The sequence below is a fragment of the Tachypleus tridentatus genome, chromosome 9 (assembly GCF_004210375.1).
Source record: "Tachypleus tridentatus isolate NWPU-2018 chromosome 9, ASM421037v1, whole genome shotgun sequence".
Classification (NCBI taxonomy): Eukaryota; Metazoa; Arthropoda; class Merostomata; order Xiphosura; family Limulidae; genus Tachypleus; species Tachypleus tridentatus.
The window spans coordinates 76,030,702-76,051,869 of NC_134833.1; the positions used below are offsets into that span (position 1 = coordinate 76,030,702).

The 21,168-nt window shown below is 32.8% G+C and overlaps 2 protein-coding genes across 9 annotated transcripts in view; one reads left to right on the forward strand and one right to left on the reverse strand.

Annotated features, from left to right (window-relative positions):
• Window positions 1-8,741, reverse strand: part of LOC143225527 (importin-5-like) — an 83,836-nt gene extending 75,095 nt beyond the window's left edge. For 4 of the 6 annotated variants that reach the window (XM_076455142.1, XM_076455143.1, XM_076455145.1 and 1 more), the window contains exon 1: window positions 8,589-8,741. In XM_076455142.1, coding sequence (XP_076311257.1) covers window positions 8,589-8,669 — 81 coding nt within the window. In that variant the 5' untranslated portion in view covers window positions 8,670-8,741. The remainder of the gene's footprint in view (window positions 1-8,588) is intronic. The other 2 variants (XM_076455147.1, XM_076455144.1) reach the window with 2 other exon arrangements.
• A 10,239-nt stretch (window positions 8,742-18,980) lies between these two features.
• Window positions 18,981-21,168, forward strand: part of LOC143225529 (UBX domain-containing protein 7-like) — a 50,744-nt gene continuing 48,556 nt past the window's right edge. For 2 of the 3 annotated variants that reach the window (XM_076455157.1, XM_076455156.1), the window contains exon 1: window positions 18,985-19,082. In XM_076455157.1, the coding sequence (XP_076311272.1) occupies window positions 19,007-19,082 (76 nt within the window). In that variant the 5' untranslated portion in view covers window positions 18,985-19,006. Of the gene's footprint in view, window positions 19,083-21,168 lie in introns of all 3 variants that reach the window. The other variant, XM_076455155.1, reaches the window with a different exon arrangement.

The following is a 21,168-nucleotide window of genomic DNA, read 5'->3' on the forward strand; positions in this document are numbered from 1 at the left end:
AATAGAACCTTGCAAGTAGAAAGTGAGAAAGCTGAAAAGGCATGACAAATGAAGTCACAAAGGAGAAAGCTGGGCTTGACTGGCATAAGTGTAAAAAAGACACCTAAACGGGCAAAATATTGAGTAAAACAGAGGATGAACTTACCCACCCAAGAAGCCAGTTGAAGAAGTTGATGAGTATGGTGGGCCAACTCCAGTTCAGAATGAGCCACAAGAAGCCATTTATTTATATAATACTTTTCTTGGAAACAGCAGTCTTGCATAGATAGCTGGTGAATTACATAAAACAGGTTTGATGGCCTGCTGAAGTAGTAGGTCCTGAACTGCTTCCAACATATGCTAATCTATAACTGGATCCTGAGGCAGAAAGAAGAAAACATGCATAAGAAACATGGGGTGTGGAAAAAACATGGTAGATGAAAGGACACCAATGATGGAGAAAATTGGCATGTCAAGCTTCCACCAGACCAGATCTCACCAGATACTTACTGATACTGTTGGTGACATGCATTGTCAAGGGAAGAGAAAAGACTATGTACCTTGAGAAAGAAGGAATGTGAGAGTTGAGAGGGGAAAGGGCAGAAAACTGGAACAGATGCCATATTGGGCTCTGACTGAGATAAACAAGCAACAAGACTGGAAAGACTAGAATGTTGTTGTACAGATGCAACACGTGACTCAAAACTCAGGTATTGTGTCAAATACATAGCACCACAAAAATGGGGCCATACGTAAATCCCAAAGATAAGGTATCAGCAAAGTTATGCAAGTTAATATAACATCATGACCTAGAAGGTCCTAACAACAGAGAAACCATGTACATTAAAGCCAGAACCAAAGACAACAAACAAGCCAATGTGGAGGAGTGAGGGAAGAGCATGTCACCAGAAAACCCCTCGGGGTTATGATGGAGAGCCTTAGAGAAGATAGATAGATAAACAGATATTATAAAAAATTGTAAGGGCAAAATGAAGGCAGGAAAATTAAGCATGGGTCAGAGTTAAGAGATTCAGGGACTACCCCTCAAACAGGTAAAACAGAACCTAACAACTGATGGTCGAGAAAAAGATAGTCTGCATGATGATATGCAGGAACAAGCTGATTCATAGCCTGTGGGGACCAAAGCATATTAATCCCATCCCTTAATTGCAAGGCAAATTGGTCATTATTTACCCGAGTATCTGAGAAGGAAAAATACCAAATAGGAATGTAAAGATTAATCATGTAGTAAGAGTGAATGCAGTTCAGAAGAAATAATGGCAACAAATAAAACATCACATATCTAATAAAAAAAATCCAAAGAGACTGTAGCAGATGTAATTTAATCATTAGGAAGGGCATGGGAAGACATGGCAAAACGAGGAGGTGGAAAAAGCTAATCCAAGTTCTCATCAGCCTGAATAGCCTTAACATGATTGGAAGGAAGTAGGACGAGGCCTGGAGAAAGAAAATGACCCACATAACATTCAGTCTCTCTGCAAATAAACACTGATAAATCTCCCACTTGGTTGCCCATGCACGAGGCCTGTGATACAGCATAAGTCGCAGGTGCGGCCCCTGAAGTGGTAACATGAACTTCAGAATTCATAATTAAGAAGAGTAAACCAAAAATCAAAATTATAAATAATAATGTAACTATAATAAACTGGAATTAAATTAAAGTGAAGAAACAATCTGAATAAAGTTAAAAGTAATTTCAACAAAAATCAATTTGAGTATACCAGAGATGAATGTGAAATTTAAAACAAAGGAACATGAATGGGCACAAGTACTGCTTCTTTGTCTGCCACTAAAAGTGAAAAAGGCTAGAACATCTGAGTTTTGATCTCCTTTAGAAACCAAGGAAAAATATTTATTATCCTGGTACTTGATTTCTAATCTCAGTATTCTTTTTTCCCACTTCAGAGATTACCATCATATAGATAATAATCTCTATGATTCAGGTCAATTTCAATAATTCCCATAGAATACTGCCAATATCCTACTTACGAAAACAGAAGAGACCTTAAAACCCCAGCTATCCCCTCATCTTCAACAAAAACCTTTCCATCACCATCCTTTAAGTGTCCAATTTCAATACTTGCAAACATCATTGCTATTAGTTTTTATATTACTAGCCAACTGTTTCTCCTAAACCCTTTTGGCTTTCCTAGTTATTTTTTTTAAATCAAATCCCTAGTGTTCCTATAAATCTATTATATCTGTCAATTTAACTCTAAAACTTATGCATTCATCCTTCATTTTCTCTGCATTCAGTGTGCCATTTAAATTTAACCTTATTTCCTGTTTTAGGAACATATTTTATTAACTTTAAGAATTTCTCAAACCTGAGCAACATTTTTAACTTGTTATCCCAATTCACTAACAAAAAATCTTGTATTAGGTCCTCAAAAGTACCATTCTGAAAACTGGGAAGTAAAAATTTATTAATTTTGAGTTCAGCATGTAGTAATTTACTCCATGCTACTCTACTTCAACCTTTAGAGCCATATCCTCTTAAAAAATCTATCCATATTATTTAACTTATAAGGAAGCAAAGTAATTTCTACTATTCTTATTATCCAAACCTAACCAAGTTTCAGTAATTCCACTTATGTCATTATCTTCCATCTCAACTTCAGCCTTAGCTCATCCATTTTGATCCTCACACTCCTAACATTAGAATAACAGAAACTAAGCTCATCGTAAAGCCAACATGCTCATTTTTAAAAGTTATTTAAATTGTTATACTCAAATCTCTTCATTGTCCTAGCTAACCTACCCTGTTATTTCCAATTTCCCAAGCTTCCTTGTCACTGTGCAAATTTAAACTGTCTGAAATTAATTTCTTTAGAACTTTCCTAAACATCCCACTCAAGTTCATCTTTAGCAAACAATTCATCTTTACTCTGAATACTATCCCACAGGTTCAACCAGCACACCTACTGCCCTAAGCATATATTGGGGTTCTCTTTCATTTAAGCCTTGAATACTGCTAATTCATTCATTCCAACAACTAGTCCAAATATCTATCTCTAACAATTGTAGGTTTTAGTCAGCTCTTCTGATTTGTATCTAACAGCATCATTCACTCATAATGCACTAACTGGTACCAGCAACTAAATTGTCAACATTTCAACTGCCAAACAAATTTCCTTCTATCATTACTTTGCTATTCAACAAAATTGTCGAATAAAAAGTTACTATAGCTTTATATACAGTTACGACAGAAAGTGTTCGTACACCTGCGTCCCGAGTGGTTTTTTGGTCATAACTTAAAAAGTATCATGAGTAGGCTAATAGAATTATAGTATATTATAAATATTATACTAACACACCTCTACATATATTTTTATGTAAATTAAATGACAAATAAACTGTTTGTAAACAAATAACCAAAAATAGGAGGAGCAAAAAGTGTTTGTACAGTTCAGAACGTGTGAAAAAACTGATAATACGTAAAAATTTTGTTTAGCTGGCGAATAAACTACATTATACCATTCCAGAACTAGACATTGGGTTCATAATTATTGGAATTTAGCCAGCAAAAAATGTACTTCCGGCAATTTAGCGCTGTCTCTGTCATTATCTGATCATCATGGCTAACAGGAAACAACGTCCAGTGATTTAAAAAACCGATTTATTGTAAAATACAAGTCTTGTATGTCTCTTTCCAGTATTGCTACCCAACTTAATGTGCCAAAATCTATTTTTCAAAGCATAATTGCCAAGTTTAAGCTTACAGGATCAACTGCTAACCACCCTTGTTCCGGTCGCCCCATCAAAATTCCAGAGAAAACCAAGAGGACATACGGAAACTGGTAAGGGAAACTGAAGTTGAAGTAAGCACCTCTACAGTTACAAACATGTTACGCTCTTCTGGGTTCAAAGCATACCGTCCTCGCAAAAATCCATATTTAAAGACTGTTCATTTAGAAGCACGATTGAGGTATGCAAGAAAGCATGTAGATAATCCCTTTACCTAATGGTAGAGTATTCTTTGGTCAGACAAGACTAAAATCGAGCTTTTCGGCCACAATGATGTTCGCTATATTTTCCATAAGAAGGGGGAATGAAATCTTCCAAAAAACACCGTCCCTACAGTTAAACACGGAGGTGGCTCGATCATGCTATGGGGTTCCTTCAGTTCTTCTGGTGTCGGCAGCCTTCACCGCATCAACGGAATCATGAAAAAAGAAGAGTATGTTGATATAATAGGCACTTATCTCACGAATGATACTCGGAACTTGCAGCTTGAGCGTCGTTGGATCTTCCAACACAACAATGACATTAACCACACATCGAAATATGTGCAATCCTGGTTGCAGAGGAACCATATGTGTTCTGGAGTGGCCATCTCAGTCACCTGATCTCAACCCAAATGAAAACGTTTGGCATGAGTTGAAGACCAGGGTTCATCAGCGTAAGCCGAAAAACTTGCAAAAGTTGGAGGCCTTCTGTAAAGAAGAATGGAAGAAAATACCAGTTGAGTACTATCAAACAATCATGGAGAGCTATGAGGAGAGATTGCACCAAGTAATTCACCTGAAAGGCTACACAACTGACTATTAAAGTAGATGCACGAACACTTTCTGCCCCTCCTATGTCTGGTTATTTGTTTATAAATAGTTTATTTGTCATTCAATTTACATAAAACTTTATGCAGATGTGTGTTAGTATAATATTTATAATATACCATAATTTCATTATCCTAATCATGATACTTTTTAAATTATGAGGAAAAAACTACTCACAATGCAGGGGTACAAACACTTTCTGTCATAACTGTAATTCTACTAAGACTTTAATTTGAATCAGCAGGTGCAATCTAGTGTCCTTAAGACAGAGCATATAAACTTGTTGAAACAAAGTGTAGATACTAGCTGCTAACACAATGCTTAACTCTTAAAATTCAAACTATGAAGAAAGGCAGGTTTTGGTAGCTTTCTCTGGAACCTGGAAGAATAAGAGGTAACCTTGATTCAGATGTTTAATATAAATGCTTGAGGAATGAATAACATGCTTAATAATTATATTTTTATATGACAGAATAAAAAGTTTTAAATTTCAAACTTAAGTAGTATGTTTAAGCCATGTTTAAGTATGAAGCCCAGATGTCAGCAAATTTATTTTCTTATATCTGTCTAATCTGTGGAATGATAAATGATGTGAAGAATATTAGTTTGAATATTTAAAGCAAGTTCAGTTTTGATCCCCTTATTATAAAAGACATTAATTAACCTGCAAAAGTTTAAAGATATATTAACAAAATACCTGTTACACGTCTTTTAGGCTATGAAGAGAAATGAGGTTCAAACGTCTGAACTTATTTTCTCTCGTATATAAAAGAACAAGATTATCTCACTAAAGTGTTTAGAACCGTCAGACTTGAATAAATCGGCCACAGGAGATAATGGACTGACAGAAAGATAACAATAGTGAATAAATATAAACTATGGAAGCTAAAACCAATTTGATTGTAAGATATTTTCTTTTCTCTGTTAAAGCTATTAACTTGTTTGCTACACACTACATGGTAATTTGAAGTACTTTTCATTCTTTAATCGCTATGGATGAAAAGTTATGTTGAGATTAAACTGGCTTTTTAGAGGGTTAACATCAATGGAATTAACAGCCTTCTGTCACCTCTTATTTCAAAGTTATGTTCTGCTGGCTAACAGATTAAGACATTAAAGTCTTTCATACCCTTTAAACAAGTTCTTTCTAGCTTTAAAAACCACCAGTATAACTTTACATTTTTAAAACACTAAAAAACTTTTATCACTTAGACTGTCAAGTACTACATAAATTGAAAAAAATTTTTTTTTTCAACAGACTAAGTTATCCCAAGCCACTTAGTAACATTATCAAACATTGCATTATTACTACTGTCCAAGATGCAAACCAAGTGATTTACATTAATGAAAAACAAAACATAAGATACTCCCACTAGTCACACTAAATTTAAGTTTTCAGGCTTTATCTAAAGTCATCATGAATTCTTGGGCATCAAGAATTTGTTTAATTATGATATTTGAAGCTTTTGTTACCTCTCTTCCAAGCATCTTCAAAGTAAAAGAAAATAGCTTCAACCTAAAAACAATTTAATGCACAACTCTGCTTTACTTTGCATGAAATGTCTCAAAAGTTGCTTAACACCTGAGCCATATTCTTTTGTTTTCCAAAAAATTACTACAGGTATTTTTTGAACAATTAATATTATGCTAAAATTTATGTTTGAGATCGTAGTTCATAATCTCTCTTCCTCTTAACCTTTGTTGTATAAACATCAACACTATTCATTTCACCAGAAAATTTATTTTCACTGTAATCACTATAACCCCATTTCTATAGCACAATAATTGCACTCATTATTTCCCCAGAAATAAATAAAGAGTATAAATAATGTCTTCCCTCATTGAATCATTAGCAGAGTGACAAGAAGGATGCCAACTTTTCCTGTCAATTACCCAAAAACTAAATTTTATAATATCTAAAAAAAATATTTCAACTCAAAGCATACTTTATTTTAATTAGCAGGAAATGTAAACAAGTAACTTGTAACATTTTTCTTTACAAGCTTGAACAACTGAAAAACAATATTCAATTGGGTCTGATGAAGATATTCATAAAATTTGCAGAATCAAAACAAAGTAAAAACATACAACTCTGTAAAGTATTTTAAATTTCTTCCCCAGAATGAAAAATTACCAATAGAATAGTTAATAAGCTTAGAATCTAGCAGCCTCTGAGATAAATATAATAAAAAAACCCACTTGAAATAAAAATGTATCTCATAACGGCTGGTGTGGGTGCTAACACTTTTATTGATAAGCAGAGAACAATGTTTTGACCTTCCTAGGTCATCTTCAGGTTGACAAAAGACATTATCTACACTGTAACTTTTGATACAGTATGTGTATCTTCACAAAATTTGGTGGACTTTTAGCAAAATATCAAATTCTTTAATGAAATATTTTCACTCGTGTTTCCACAGGGTTAACCTGAAGATGACCTAGAAATGTCAAAACATTGTTCTCTGCTTATCAATAAAAGTGCTGATACACATACCAGCCATTCTGAGATGCATTTTTATTTCAAGTAGGATTCTCATCATCAAGAATGGCTTCATTCCTAATCAAATGGTTCAGAATGACAAGACAAAATAGAACACAAGTAATTCATAAGAATATCATATACATTATTATTAATTGAAATTTTATTCTGACTTTTCTTACATCTCTGAATATAAGATAGACATCTCAAATACAACAAACACGAAAAACTAACAATTCAAATAGTGAGTTTAGGTGAATTGAAACTAGTATTTCGTGAGGAATTTACATTCATTACACTTAATTAGTTAATAGAACAGACAATGTAAACCTCCCAGAAAAACTTTACATTTTGAAAACACTGAAACTTTTTTTTCTATTTTAGACAATCACTTAGGTCCAGCACAGCGAGGTGGGTTAAGGCATTCGACTCATAACCTGAAGATCATGGGTTCGAATCTCTGTTGCACCAAACATGCTCACCCTTTCAGCTGTGGGGACATTATAATGTGATGGTCAATCCCACTATTCATTGGTAAAAGAGTAGCCCAAGAGTTGGCAGGGGGTGGTGATGACTAGCTGCCTTCCCTCATCTTACACTGCTAAATTAGGGACAGCTAGTGCAGATAGCCCTCATGTACCTTTATGCAAAATTCAAAAACAAATAGACAATCACTTAAACTGTCAAGGACTTCTTGGACTGGAGGAATTTCAAATAGAAAGTTTTTCTATTATCAGGCAGCCTACTATTATCAAAAAATGCAGCATTATTACTGTCCAAAGTTGCAAACCAAGTAACTCACATCAATCAAAAGAAAATATATATATATCCCCAAAACACATTCATGAGAGACCCCCACTATTCATGCTAAATTAAAAATGTTCTTGCTGAAAGCAAATGTGAAACCGAAGGCCATTTAAAATTTAATAATTATACAATTTTAAATTATTTTTCATCAAATACATCAACTTATACAAGTTTGAAGTTGCATAACACAAACTATTATTTTACATTAAGCCCAAATACTACCAGTACTAATAGTATTATAAGTAGTAATAACAGGTCATATAAATATCTACTTCATTACTTGTGATATGAACTGTAACACTCTTGTAACAGTGTACTTGTTCTACTTGTGACCGTCGATATAATAGCATTTAATTAAAAGCTGAAAGATATTTCTCTTAACGACGTACAGGCTATCACTTCATCTAATTTCCTAAATTACTTCACATGTGATATTAAGTTATAATATTGCACGTAAGACTACTATGTTAATAATCATATGTATAGCACTAAGCCTAACTACGACCACGTGTGTCATGTACCAAAGACAAGATTACGGGCTGTTCCCCTTTTCACATTGTGAGTCATCAACAAGTACTATCATCAGAATAAACACATTTTACCATAGCTTAAATTTTTAAAGTTTGAGCCACATTATCACGATACTTACAAAAACTTACGACATATTAAAAATTTGATTACATTTGACAAAAATATTTCATTTCTTATGATAGATAATAACTGAAAAACTTCATCTGAAATATTACCTCACTTTTACTTCGAATGTCATTATTTGTGCTCAGTAAATTCGAAAGAAGAGAGTCAAAATCCCCTTGTCCCTCCGCCATTCTGTCTCACTTGTGCCAATGCGCACGCAATGACACTGCCGTCTACAGCAGAATGCTATAATTGTAGGGACTTTGATAAATGACACACATGATTTCTAACATTCAAAAGTAATGTGACATGTGTTCACATTGCGTTAAAGTGTTTTAAAACAACTTTATTTCATAAACATTGGATTTCCCTTTAATAAAAATTTTAAACGTCATAAAATATGTTATAAAATTTAGACATACAAGTTATTAATGATGACATAAGCTTGTCCAAACATTATACATTTGTAATAAAGTTTTTTCACTACCGTCACCCAGCATGGCCTGAGAGTTAGGGCGCTCCGCTCACAATCTGAGGATCGCGGGTTCAAATCCCCTCAACACAAAAGATGCTCGCCCTTTCAACCATGGAGGTCAATTCCATTATTTGTTAGTAAAAGAGCACTCAAAGAGTTGGCCGTGGATAGTGATGACTAGCTGTTTCCCTCTAGTATTACACTGCTAAATCAGGAACCAGCTAGCGCAGATGACCCATGTGTAGCTAGCGTGAAATTAAAAAAACATATAAGCAATTCTTTCACCACCCTTTCGCCCCACAGTGGCACAGCGGAATGTCTGCGGACTCATACCGCCAGAAACCAAGATACCCGCGGTGAACAGAGCACAGAGCTTTGTGCTTAATTCCAAACAAAATACTACCTTCAAAAGGACTTGTATGGGTATCAAAGTAAAGTAAAGAACCTGAAGGTGACTTAAGAAGGTCGAAACGTTGTTCTGTAGTTTATTTTAATTAAAGTTTTAATACCCATACTAGCCGTCTTGAGAATAAAATTTTAGTTCAAGTAGGTTTTTCGTCATCACGAAAATCACTACCCTTTCAAGTTGTCTCGAAATTTTATATATGCTTTAAATTTAATTATTTCGTTGATCTGTCTTACTAACTCCAAATTAAAATTTTACAATAAGTTAGCATAAAATAAATATTTAGAGCAAAAGTAGTTTTCGCCGTTCTCTGTACACACGCGCTAATTAGTTGTCTCAAGGTAGAGAGATGGGGGCTAAAAAAAATGATTTCTCCAGTGATAACGATGTCATGATTACAAGAAATCAACCAAAGGGCCCGAAGTATGGAAGAGAAACAAACGATCATGTCACCAGAGATGATGACGTCAAAGTTCATTAAATGGAACCAGAGGAGGTATTGCTAGGCACCATAACAGACGGATCTGACAAAAGAAATTGTATACAAAACTTATTGTTAGTTCCACAAAGTGGAACCAGAAAGTTCATTAGTATGATATCATCATAAAGTATCTCAACATAATCAATGCCCAGATTTAATTATGTTTTAAAACTAACAATCATTTCATCTATAAAACACTTTACTAATTCATTAACTCAATATTTAATCATACTTTTACATTTCCTGACCCTTTATACGTAAATTTCTTTTCATCCTGAAAAGGATGCTTATTTATTATGTAAACTTCAGACAATCATACTTTTTCACTGGTTTGTTTTTATGCTATCCATATAACTATGTTTTTTACACAATATTTTAATTAGTTGTTTCTTACGTACTTTTTGTACTTTCTATGAGTCAAAGATGTTATCAATACAAATGACAGTGTTAGTTTAAGCAGAAATGTTCTATAGAGCATCTGTTGTTTTAATTTCACAAGACAATTATAACATTCATATTATCCATCATTTCAATGAAACTTATTATAGTCAATAATTTACTTCACATTGTTTTGTCACCATAAAAATGACACTTAATTTGCTACAATTAAATATAATACATGAATTACTCACTATTTGTCCATATATTCTCTATAGAACATTCAACTGAAAATTTCTTCTTTAATAGACCTTGAGACTGCCTGACATTAAGACCACTGTTTGTTAGGAAATTATCACTTGGTAACACACACATATGATGTGGACAACAACATCAAGACCAGCTTAATAAACTTTGAGATTTAAGAAGTGAAAAGGTAGTAACGTGGTCGCATATATACAGATGGTGTTATTAACAGTAGTTAATGATGAGTCCAATGTCGCAAGGTGTCAACATCTAGGTTTAATTACATTTAAAACTATCATTGACTTAACATAATAAAAGTTCTGGACACAATATTTCTTTCTATCACTTTACTAATTTTCTAACGCTAAATACTTTGCAAACTAATCTATATAAAAAGATAGATCTACTAAGAATGTATAGTCTTCTTGTTCACAATATTCATTGCGATTCCTCACTAGACATATATTATGTTTACCTGCAATGATACCAATGGCTTAGAAGTAGTAATTAGCGAATATTCAAATTTTCAATCATAAGACTGCATAAATAACACAAATCCTATGTTCAATTAATGATAAATGTGTGACAACTTTCTTAAATTATGAGAATGTCCAAATGCATAAGAATATTATTGATGCAAGATGAGATTTTTCCCCACTATCCAAGCTCGTAATGTCAGCTGGCAGTGTATGAAAGTATTGGTCAAATCGCTGAATCAGTCCTTAACATTACATCTTTTATTAAGGTATTTAACTTTAGATGTGACATTTCCAGCTGACGCACGAACTCAGGTGCTGTCAAAAGGTCTCATCCAGCATCGATGACAGATTATGCATTCCAATGTTCTCGAAAGTAAATAAAATCATTGTACGTATCTTATAGATTGAACATAAGTTTTTTGCTGTTCTGTATGAGGGGAACTTCGATTATCTCAATAATTGTCTGTAATGTTACCTGGATGGTCTCTGCCTGAAAATTTGAGGCTGTCATCAAACACTGGGTCCCCTAAATATGTTTTTCTATTCCCCAACAAAAATAACACTGTAGTAATAATGTATTCATCACTTTAAACCTATCATATTTACCGTCAAAACACTGTTTTTTATTGATGATCACCAAACTACTTTAAAAGTCGAAAACATTCACTCATCCCTAGCAGACATCTTTTATTTTTTAATATAAGAACATAGGTAACTATAATTTAAGGAAGACTGCATGATAATATATTATATTCAATTTATCTCTGTTACCATAATGAACATTACCAAATTTGTATAGATCCTATAATATCTTCATTGATGTTTGAGATATAAAACTAAATCTATATTATACCTAAATAATTACACTTTGAAGAAATTAGGCAATGTAAAGATCTTGGCGAGTTATATTTGTAAACAATAGTTGTTTTAAATGACAAAATGTGAGTTTTAGATCGAAAACAGAAAGTAGCATCTTCTAAATAGAAGAAAATTCCTAGTGTATCTCAAAATACTGATAGTTTCATGAATGTACATTTAGCTTTGTGTATAATTATTTACAGTGGAAGATTCTAGAAATGAATCAAATCACGTTGATGAATGTTTTTTACATGAATTTATAAATTGATTTCTTACGAAGCATAAATGTTTTTTCTTGAAGACTGCACCTTTCATCACGAGATCACAAAACTTAGAAGTATATCAGAATACTGAAAAATATTTACTTTCATTTTCATGATACTTGTTTTTCCAATGATAGATCGATGTTACAAAGTATTTAATACATTTGCTATTCTTTATATCGTACTAGAACCACAATGAGTGGTCTGTATTATTAGATATCAGATAAAATATATTAATTTTTGTTTTCATTACATTACCAAGAAAGGATTGTTTCTCAAGTAGTTATCATGTGACTAATGAACAAAACTAAGAGAGTCTAACCGAGTTGAAAAGAGTAAAAAAACTGCAGACTTACTGAAATGCACAACACTTGTATGAAATTTAATCTAATCTCAATAATCCATGTTTATAGTTCAGACATGTTTCAGTTTATGTTATTTGTAAATATCATATGTTATTGAACTTTTAATTTTTTCTGAGGAACTTATCCCTTGGATAATTTTGAAGGACGTAGCCTGAATTGTAAGATAACGGAAATACTATTATTTCTTTTTGTCCCTAAACAAGTATGCCTTCAATAAGTTTGGTTATGTAAAGATCATAATTTTTTTTTTGTATTTGTAAAGGTATATTTAAATTATTAGTATGTGAATTCTTAGTCTAAAACAGAAAGTAGCAGAAAATAATTTCTTAACGTGCCATTAAATATTGAGAAGTTCATGAATGTGCATTTAATTTTTTGTATTGTTATGTAAAATGCACAGATAGATAATACTGCTTTATCGACTGTTAATTTCAGTGACACACAAAATCCGTTCTTCATTATCAGATATAAAGTATGGTGAATATAACAGCTTTTTTTTTAAAGTATATTCTGTAATAATAGACAGTAAACGTGTTGGACTTATAAGCTGGGAAACAAAGATGTGTATTTTCTTGTCTTTAATCGTAAGAAACTTGAAAGATGAAAAAATCAAATTTCTGGTTTGACTGTCAATTCGAAACGAACGCATTACTTGTTTTTTCTCAACTAGTGGTAATGTGACTAATGGACAAAGGTGAAAGGTGTTTTACCCTTTAGTGTCACTTCTTAGAGGGATCCTTTGATTTGGATTATATATATGTAAAAAAATAAGCAAACACCTATGTACATGGATTACGAATGTATATTTTGGGGTGATCATTTTCAAAATATACAATAATGTAATCACCGTCTCTGTACATATCATTTTGGTCAGTGTCCCATTTATTTTGTTTATAGAAATTGGTTTATTTATGCAGTTTTGTGATCGAACATTTGAGTTGTTCCCAGTTACTACTTCACTGGGCCATTAATTTTATAAAAAAACTTATGCCAAATAAAAATTCGTGTTGAATATAATAAAGAAGAAGTCTTCTCTTCTGAAGAAAACGATTTTGTTAACCATAATAATGTTAAGTTCATATTGTCTTTTTTCAAGGCCATCACATCCTGAGAAAAACAATGCTATAATGACGCATAAAATTAGAAAATGGTATTCATGAAGTGTAATTTATCGTAAAAGACTAAGCTGGATATACACTTCTGGCCAAAATATTAAGGCCAATGAATATAAAGAAAAAAATATGCATTTTGTGTTGTTAGACTCAACCACTTATTTGGGTAGAGCTTTGAAAGATGAAAATAAGAAAAGGGAGAATAAAAATAAAAAAACATTTTAGCATTTAATAGAAAAAATGCGAACACTATGAAATTAGCTTAAATACTAGCTGGTCAAAAGTTTAAGACCATACCAAAAAGAAGTCCTAAACAGGGTAGGAACTGCCCAACAAGAGGTCTCAGTAGTGAGTTGCACGGCCATCATTGCGAATAACTGCAAACATTCGCTTTAATATAAGCGAATGGTCGATATAAGCGTTTGGAGAAGGCTGGCTTAAATGTTATTTCAAGTGGTGAAGATGGCTTCACAAAGATCATTCACTCTTTGAAATTGGCGTCCATTTCTATAGACTTCCCTTGCCATCCACCCCCAAACATTTTCAATGGGGCTCAATTTGGGCAAACATGCTGGATGTTCCAAAAGAATTACGTTATTCGCCATGAAAAAGTCCTTTGTCCTGCAGGCATTGTAGATTGCAGCGTTGTCCTGCTGAAAGATCCAGTCATTTCCACACAAGCGAGAGCCTTCAGTCAATAAGGATGCTCTCTCCAACATGCCAATGTAGCCAGCTGCTGTTTGATGCCCCTGTATAACCTAAAGCTCCATTGTTTCATGGAAGGAGAAAGCACCCCAGATTATGATGGAACCTCCTCCACTGTGTTGTGTAGAAAATGTCTTCGGTGGAATATCCTTGTCGTTGGAAGTAACGTTGGAAGCCATCTGGACCATACAGGTTAATTTTTTTCTCATCGGAAAACAAGACCTTCGTCCACTTTTCTACGTCCCATGTTTGGTACTTTTCAGCAAAGTTTAACCGAGCTGTTCCATGGTGTGGAAGGAGGCGTGGTCTTTGAAGACGTTTACGATTTTTAAAGCCTTTCTCTTGTAGATGCCATCTTATTGTTCTTGAGCTGCATTCTGCATCCGTAAGGGCCTTAATCTGGTTCGACGATCGGCTGGTGTCTTGCTAGACAACTCGTCGAATCCTCCTGCTTAACGCCGGCGAAATTTTCTTGGACCGGCCACTTCAAATTCTCGTTTCGTATCCATGAGGGTCTCTTAAGACATTTTCAACAGAAGTTTTATTACGCCCAATCTCACCAGCGATAGCACGTTGAGAGAAACCTTGCTTTTACAGCTCGACAATTCTGCCACGTTCAAACTCTGTCAACATTTTAGCCTTTGCCATTTTTCCCAGTGTAACACAGGAGACGTCAGTGGAAGATGTAAACAACGCTAATGCTTAAACACAAATGACTAAATTTCGTTACGTGTTTACCAATTAACGCTTTGTTTCAGTATGGTTTTAAACTTTTGACCAACTAGTATTTAGGCTAACTTCATAGTGTTCACATTTTTCCTATTAAATGCTAAAAAAGTTTTTATTTATTTTTCCTTTTCTTATTTTCATCTTTCAAAGCTCTACTCAAATAAGTGGTTGAGCAGTCTAACAACGCAAAATGCATATTTTTTTCTTTATGTTCATTGACCTTAAGATTTTGGCCGGCAGTGTATATAGGTTAGTATTTTATAAACCAAAATGTTTCCGTAAATAATACATTTGTGTATTTTTGAAATTTTGTTGACACTCATGGTTGAGAATTTGCTTAGATATATTAAAGTAGCAACCACATTAAGCTGTGATTAAAAGTGATTTTGTGTAAGAAAATCACAGAACACTGATATCTGTAATTTTTAAGTGAATTGATAAGTTATGTTACTGTAAAGGTTTCAAAATCTATGTGAGGAAATATCAGTTTTGAAATAGTCTATAAACCTGTTCTTCTGAGCCGACTAACTGAACTCTTAAATTATTAGTTTGCATTGAATAATTTATTCATTTTTGTAGTGACACGTCTTTAATACGACATCTCATGTTAATTCGGTTTGTTTCACATATTGTTACATCAGTGAAAAATATATATACATTCTAACTGAAATAGTAATATGAACATTATGTACAGAAAATTAATCACATATTTTATAATCTAAGATGTTTCAGTACGAGTGACGAAAGCTTATTTAGAAAAGTTAATAAGCAGTTTATGGAGTCTAATTTAGTTTAAAACATAGAATAGTTGTGTGCCAACTGAAATGTTTAGTCAAATAACGTGAACATATAATTAATGTTTTGTGTCACTGTGTATTTTAAATTCAGTGACATAAATGATCTGGTTAAAGCACGGTGAACATTAAACCGTGAGTCAGGTGGAGTGTTCTATGTTCAAACAAAAGCGTTATCTGTTTTAGTGAACACAAAAAGTCAAAGCTTTCTAAATTTGTCAACTTGCTCTGTATGTTTTATAAAACAAAATTTTATTGAGCACGTTGGTTTGTTTGTATTAAGCACAAAGCAACAGCAAGAGCTATTTGTGCTCTGTCCACTACAGGTAGCAAAACCCGGTTTCTTGCAGTATAAGTCCAAAGACATATCATAGTATCGCTGGAGAGCAAGTCATTCAGTGGCCTGTAATATCAAACACGGGATTCATGTCAAGAACCAACAGAAATAGACCAAGAAAACTGTTACATATGACAATTTGAAATAGCCTGAAACTGAATTAAATGATAATTTAAATTAGAAGTTAATTATTTGTTGATTCGTATCAAATTTATGGTAGTTTCCAACAAGATTGATACACAGTTTTCTTTCTTTGTATTACAAATATATTTTAATATATTGGCCCGGCATGGCCAAGCGTGTTAAAGCGTTCGACTCGTAATCCGAGGATCGCGGGTTCGAATCCCAGTCGCACCAAACATGCTCGCCCTCCCAGCCGTGGGGGCGTATAATGTGACGGTCAATCCCACTATTCGTTGGTAAAAGAGTAGCCCAAGAGTTGTCGGTGGGTGGTGATGACTAGCTGCCTTCCCTCTAGTCTTACACTGCTAAATTAGGGACGGCTAGCGCGGATAGCCCTCGAGTAGCTTTGCGCGAAATTAAAAAAACAACAACAACAAAGCAAACAAATTTTAATATACAAATAATAATACAATTTATAATGATAGTTATTACAAATAATGATATATATACAAATATTTCACAAACTTACAAATAATACTGAGTCTTCTATTTCATCCTGAACTTTCTTGACATCTCACTGAGAGTTTATGATGAAAGAGTTAATTCTGAGCTGATATAGAAACAGTTCACTTAACCGGGAGCTAGCCAGCTCTCCAATGAGTTTTTTAACAGTTGAAGTTATATAATTTATTCGTAAAAATATTAATGTCTAACGTTAAAACGCTGAAGTTAGATGATTTATAATGTTCGAAATATATAAATATTCTTGGTAAAAAATCTAAAGTTTCCAATTAACAAGTGTTAATCACAGTTATAACTTAAGGGGTTAATGGTATACTAACTGCAGTAAACCATTATTATATACATTCTCTTGGCGCATTGTGTTGTTTACCTTTATAGGTTTGAGAGGAGCGTTTCTAGAAATTTCAGGCTGCACAACAATACTAATGAAACACTAGCATTTACATATACACATAACATTGTTTATTCTTACACTGGAGAATCATTTACAACTTTAGTGGGTAGGCAGGAATTTCGCAATACATAATTAACAATTTAAGTTACGTGCATTTCTAAATATGTATTTAACTGAAACATACATCAATATTAAAATAGATATATAATATTAAATCCATTACAAAATATATAGATTATATGCAGTTAGTAAGAAACAAGCTCTACCAGACAAAATAGTTAACAGTAATTGTTATTTACATAGATTCTTTAAACTCAACTGACGTATAAACCTCAACATGAAAATATTCTTTTGAGGACAATTTGGCTGATATACAGCAACACTTATTTTAGTTGTTTCCATAAAATATTTCTCAGGTCTGTTAATTATATTTTCCGAGTCCAGGAAATTATGACACGAGATAATTAAAGTGAACTTTTGAACAATCGTTTGCAGCTATTTATTTATAAGTTAAATAAAATCGTACATGCTGAGGTGGATTTGACCGACAACGGTCACTTGCAATCTCTTTCTTTCTTTACCTGAAGATGACCTAGAAAGGTCGAAACGTTGTTTGCTCCTCTACATATAATTCTCTCAATCCATACCAGCCATTTTTACATATATATCTGTGCGAAATTCAAAACAAACCAAACCTGACCTAACACTATGTGATGCCCTTTCTAACAAACAGTGGTTTCAAGGTCTACTGAAGAAGAAATTTTTAACCTTCTATGAATGTTCTGTAGAAAATATATGGATAACCAGTAAGAAATTCATTTATTACATTTAGTTGTTGCAAAGTAAGTTCCTTTTTCAGGAGACCCGGCAGAACCAGGCGGTTAAGGAATTGACTCTCACTCCACCAAACATGCGATTACTTTCAGCCGTGGGGGAGATGGTAAAAGAGTATCATGATAATTGACCTGTCAATAATATCTTTAGGTTTTCTCAATCTTTGTTTTGAAGTACATTTCATTAACAAGTATAAATTGCAAAAATGTTGCAGTAAAATTTAATGTTAGTGACTTTATAAATGCCATCTGATTTTCTAGGATGTGGCGCTTGCAATAGTGTATAGATAAATAAATGTTTCCTTATTTATAGGGTTTCTATTTCATTTATGATAAATGTACAAAAACTGACATTTTTAAAATATGTACATTTGCAAGATGTATTTTTACAATTCTTTTTCATTTTCTGTTTTCTTTGTTTTCTGAATTTCGCGCAAAGCTACTCGAGAGCTATCTTCGCTAGCCATTCCTAATTTAGCAGTGTAAGACTAGAGAGAAGACCGCTAGTCATCACCACCCACCGCCAACTCTTGGGCTACTCTTTTACCAACAAATAGTGGGATTGACCATCACATTATAACGCCCCCACAACTGAAATGGCGAACATGTTTGATGCGACAGGGATTCGAACCCGCAACCCTCGGATTACGAGCCGAACGCCTTAACACTCTTGGCCATGCCGGGCCCTTCATTTTCTGAAAGCATCAGAAAAGTACGGATATCCACAATACAGGTGGATATCAATGACTCACATTCACGTACAAATGCACTTTAGATATCGTGGTGAACTACAAGTAACATGAATTATTTTATCTTATTCTCATATCGTTTACTTTAAAAACTGTTACAATGAGGCATAGCAATTCACGTATGGATCGACTTCCAAATATTGTAGCCTACGTTCTAATTAAAAATATAAGGATTCTTAGCGATAAAATACTTAATTCTAAATTAAAAAATATTTTCTGTCAAAAGTTCTTTCATTTTAAGTTTTGCTACTAGGTGGTAGAATTATAAGCATAAACAAGATGGCGGCTTCCTCGTCAAGTAGTTCGAAAGATAAAGATATGAAAACGTTGATTGAACAATTTTGTGCCATAACAGGTTTGCGACGAAACTTATTGAATAATTATTCTGTTTAACATTTTTTTGTAGTTTTAGAGCGTAAACACGTTTAATGTAGCTCAACAGATATTTGTTTCATAAACCTGTTAACCATGTTACGACAGTGACTCGTAAACGGTAAAGTCAAACTCACAGTAATCAAAATCAAATTATCAGTATACTTTATTATTGTTATTATTATATTGACGTTTAGAGTTTGATAAGTCTGTAAACATATAGCTATCACATATCACTTAATTTTTTGATTTATGTTGACATTCTTCTAATTTGATAGATCTTCATTGGTGTTAATAAGCTCTATGATAGTGTAGGTTGGATACGAATTTGTTTGCATTAACTCTCTTAGGGACAGTAACAGTTACCGTTTTAGTTTTAAAATTATCCCAAAAATCAACGTTCTTGAAGTTTTTTATCGTTACATAGAACTATGACTATGAGAAATCCTGAAGTTGTTTTTCATTTGTGTACAAATGTTTCAGATAAATTTGTCTTTCAGTGCATGCCACTTTTAAAATAAACTTTTCCAAAAGCAAACTCGCAAATTATTTTCAAAGATACGTATAACAATTGATAAAGCCTAAAGATATTCATTATAAATCAAATCAAACATTTCTCATGTATATCAATGACTTTGTTTCATGTATTGTAATTTTTGAACTGAATATTTTTTAAAAACCTAACAAACTCATAATTTTGTTCAAATATATGAAAGCATGTCATGTATGACAAATGACTGGTTTAATGTCCATATTTTCTTTAAAAGTCAAATATGTTTCACAAAGAACAATGCCAATATGTTTCAAAGCTTGAAAAAGTTGAACTAAATACTTTTTCAACATCAATCTAAAGTACAACTTTCTTAAGAATCTCTAACTATGCTATACATGATTAATAATTGTACATTAAACAGCTTTATTTCACTTAACAAATTTAGGTTCTCTTAAGAAAATTATGGGGCATTGGTGTTGGAAGCTTATTTAGTTCAAAAGCCTGAAGGTTTGAAACATAAATCATTGTTATACAATGTTTAGTTTTTTTTGGTTTTTTTTTGCATGTGAGTGTACAGAATATAGTAACTGTACTATTTGTAAGTTGTGCAAATATAATCATATATCTTAAGGAAATTTTATATGAGTGTAATGTTGAAAAGAATTTAATTCAAAAGCTACAAGTTTCAAATGCAGGCTACTGTATGGAAGACATTTGAATATTTTTTTTTATAATCTGAAGGTGATACACTTGTTAACCACATGTAATATAGATATGTTGTAGGAAATTATTTGGGAAGAATATTTTGTTAAAAATATTTTAAACGTTGAAATATGGGTCATTTTGTATGTGAGTTTGTTTTTTTAAAGGAGAATCTGGAGGCTGTACAGGTTGTTAGCTATAAGCAATATTAGTTATGTATTAAGAAAATTATTTATAATTTTGTTTTTGGAAAATTTAAAGTAAGTATAGAAACAAGGTATTTATTTAATTTGTAAGATATATTTATCTACCTTTTTGATGGAGAATTTAGAGACTATCAATTGTTAGTTGTATATCACACATTTTAAGAAAATTACATGAGTGTGGTGCTGAAAAAGTATTTTGTTAAAAAGTTGTATGTGTTGAAACATAAGTTATGTTATGTGTGTTATGCTTCTCTTTTTTTCTTAATGGTGCATCTCTGCTATTTGTTGATCACGTAACATAGTTATGCATGTCCAAAGAAAATTACTTGTGAGTTTGGGGTTGGAAAATTATTTAATTCAACAATATTAATAATTAATGCTCATAAAGGACTTTAGGATAAAAGTGGACAAATCATTAGCTGATTATCTTGGAATAGTTTGGTATAAATAGTGCCTTTGTTAAGTATATTCTAATTGTTTTGGCTAGTTTGGGCTTTCTCATTTTGATAGTTTTGATACTTGCATATTTATTATCACTATCATTTTAGGATTATATTAAAATGTTAAAAAATTAATTTGCTAAATCATAAAGACATATTTTATAAACAAACTAGTTGAAAGAAAAATCTGTGGTTTAATAGCTCTGTTAGACAATGTTATGTTCAACA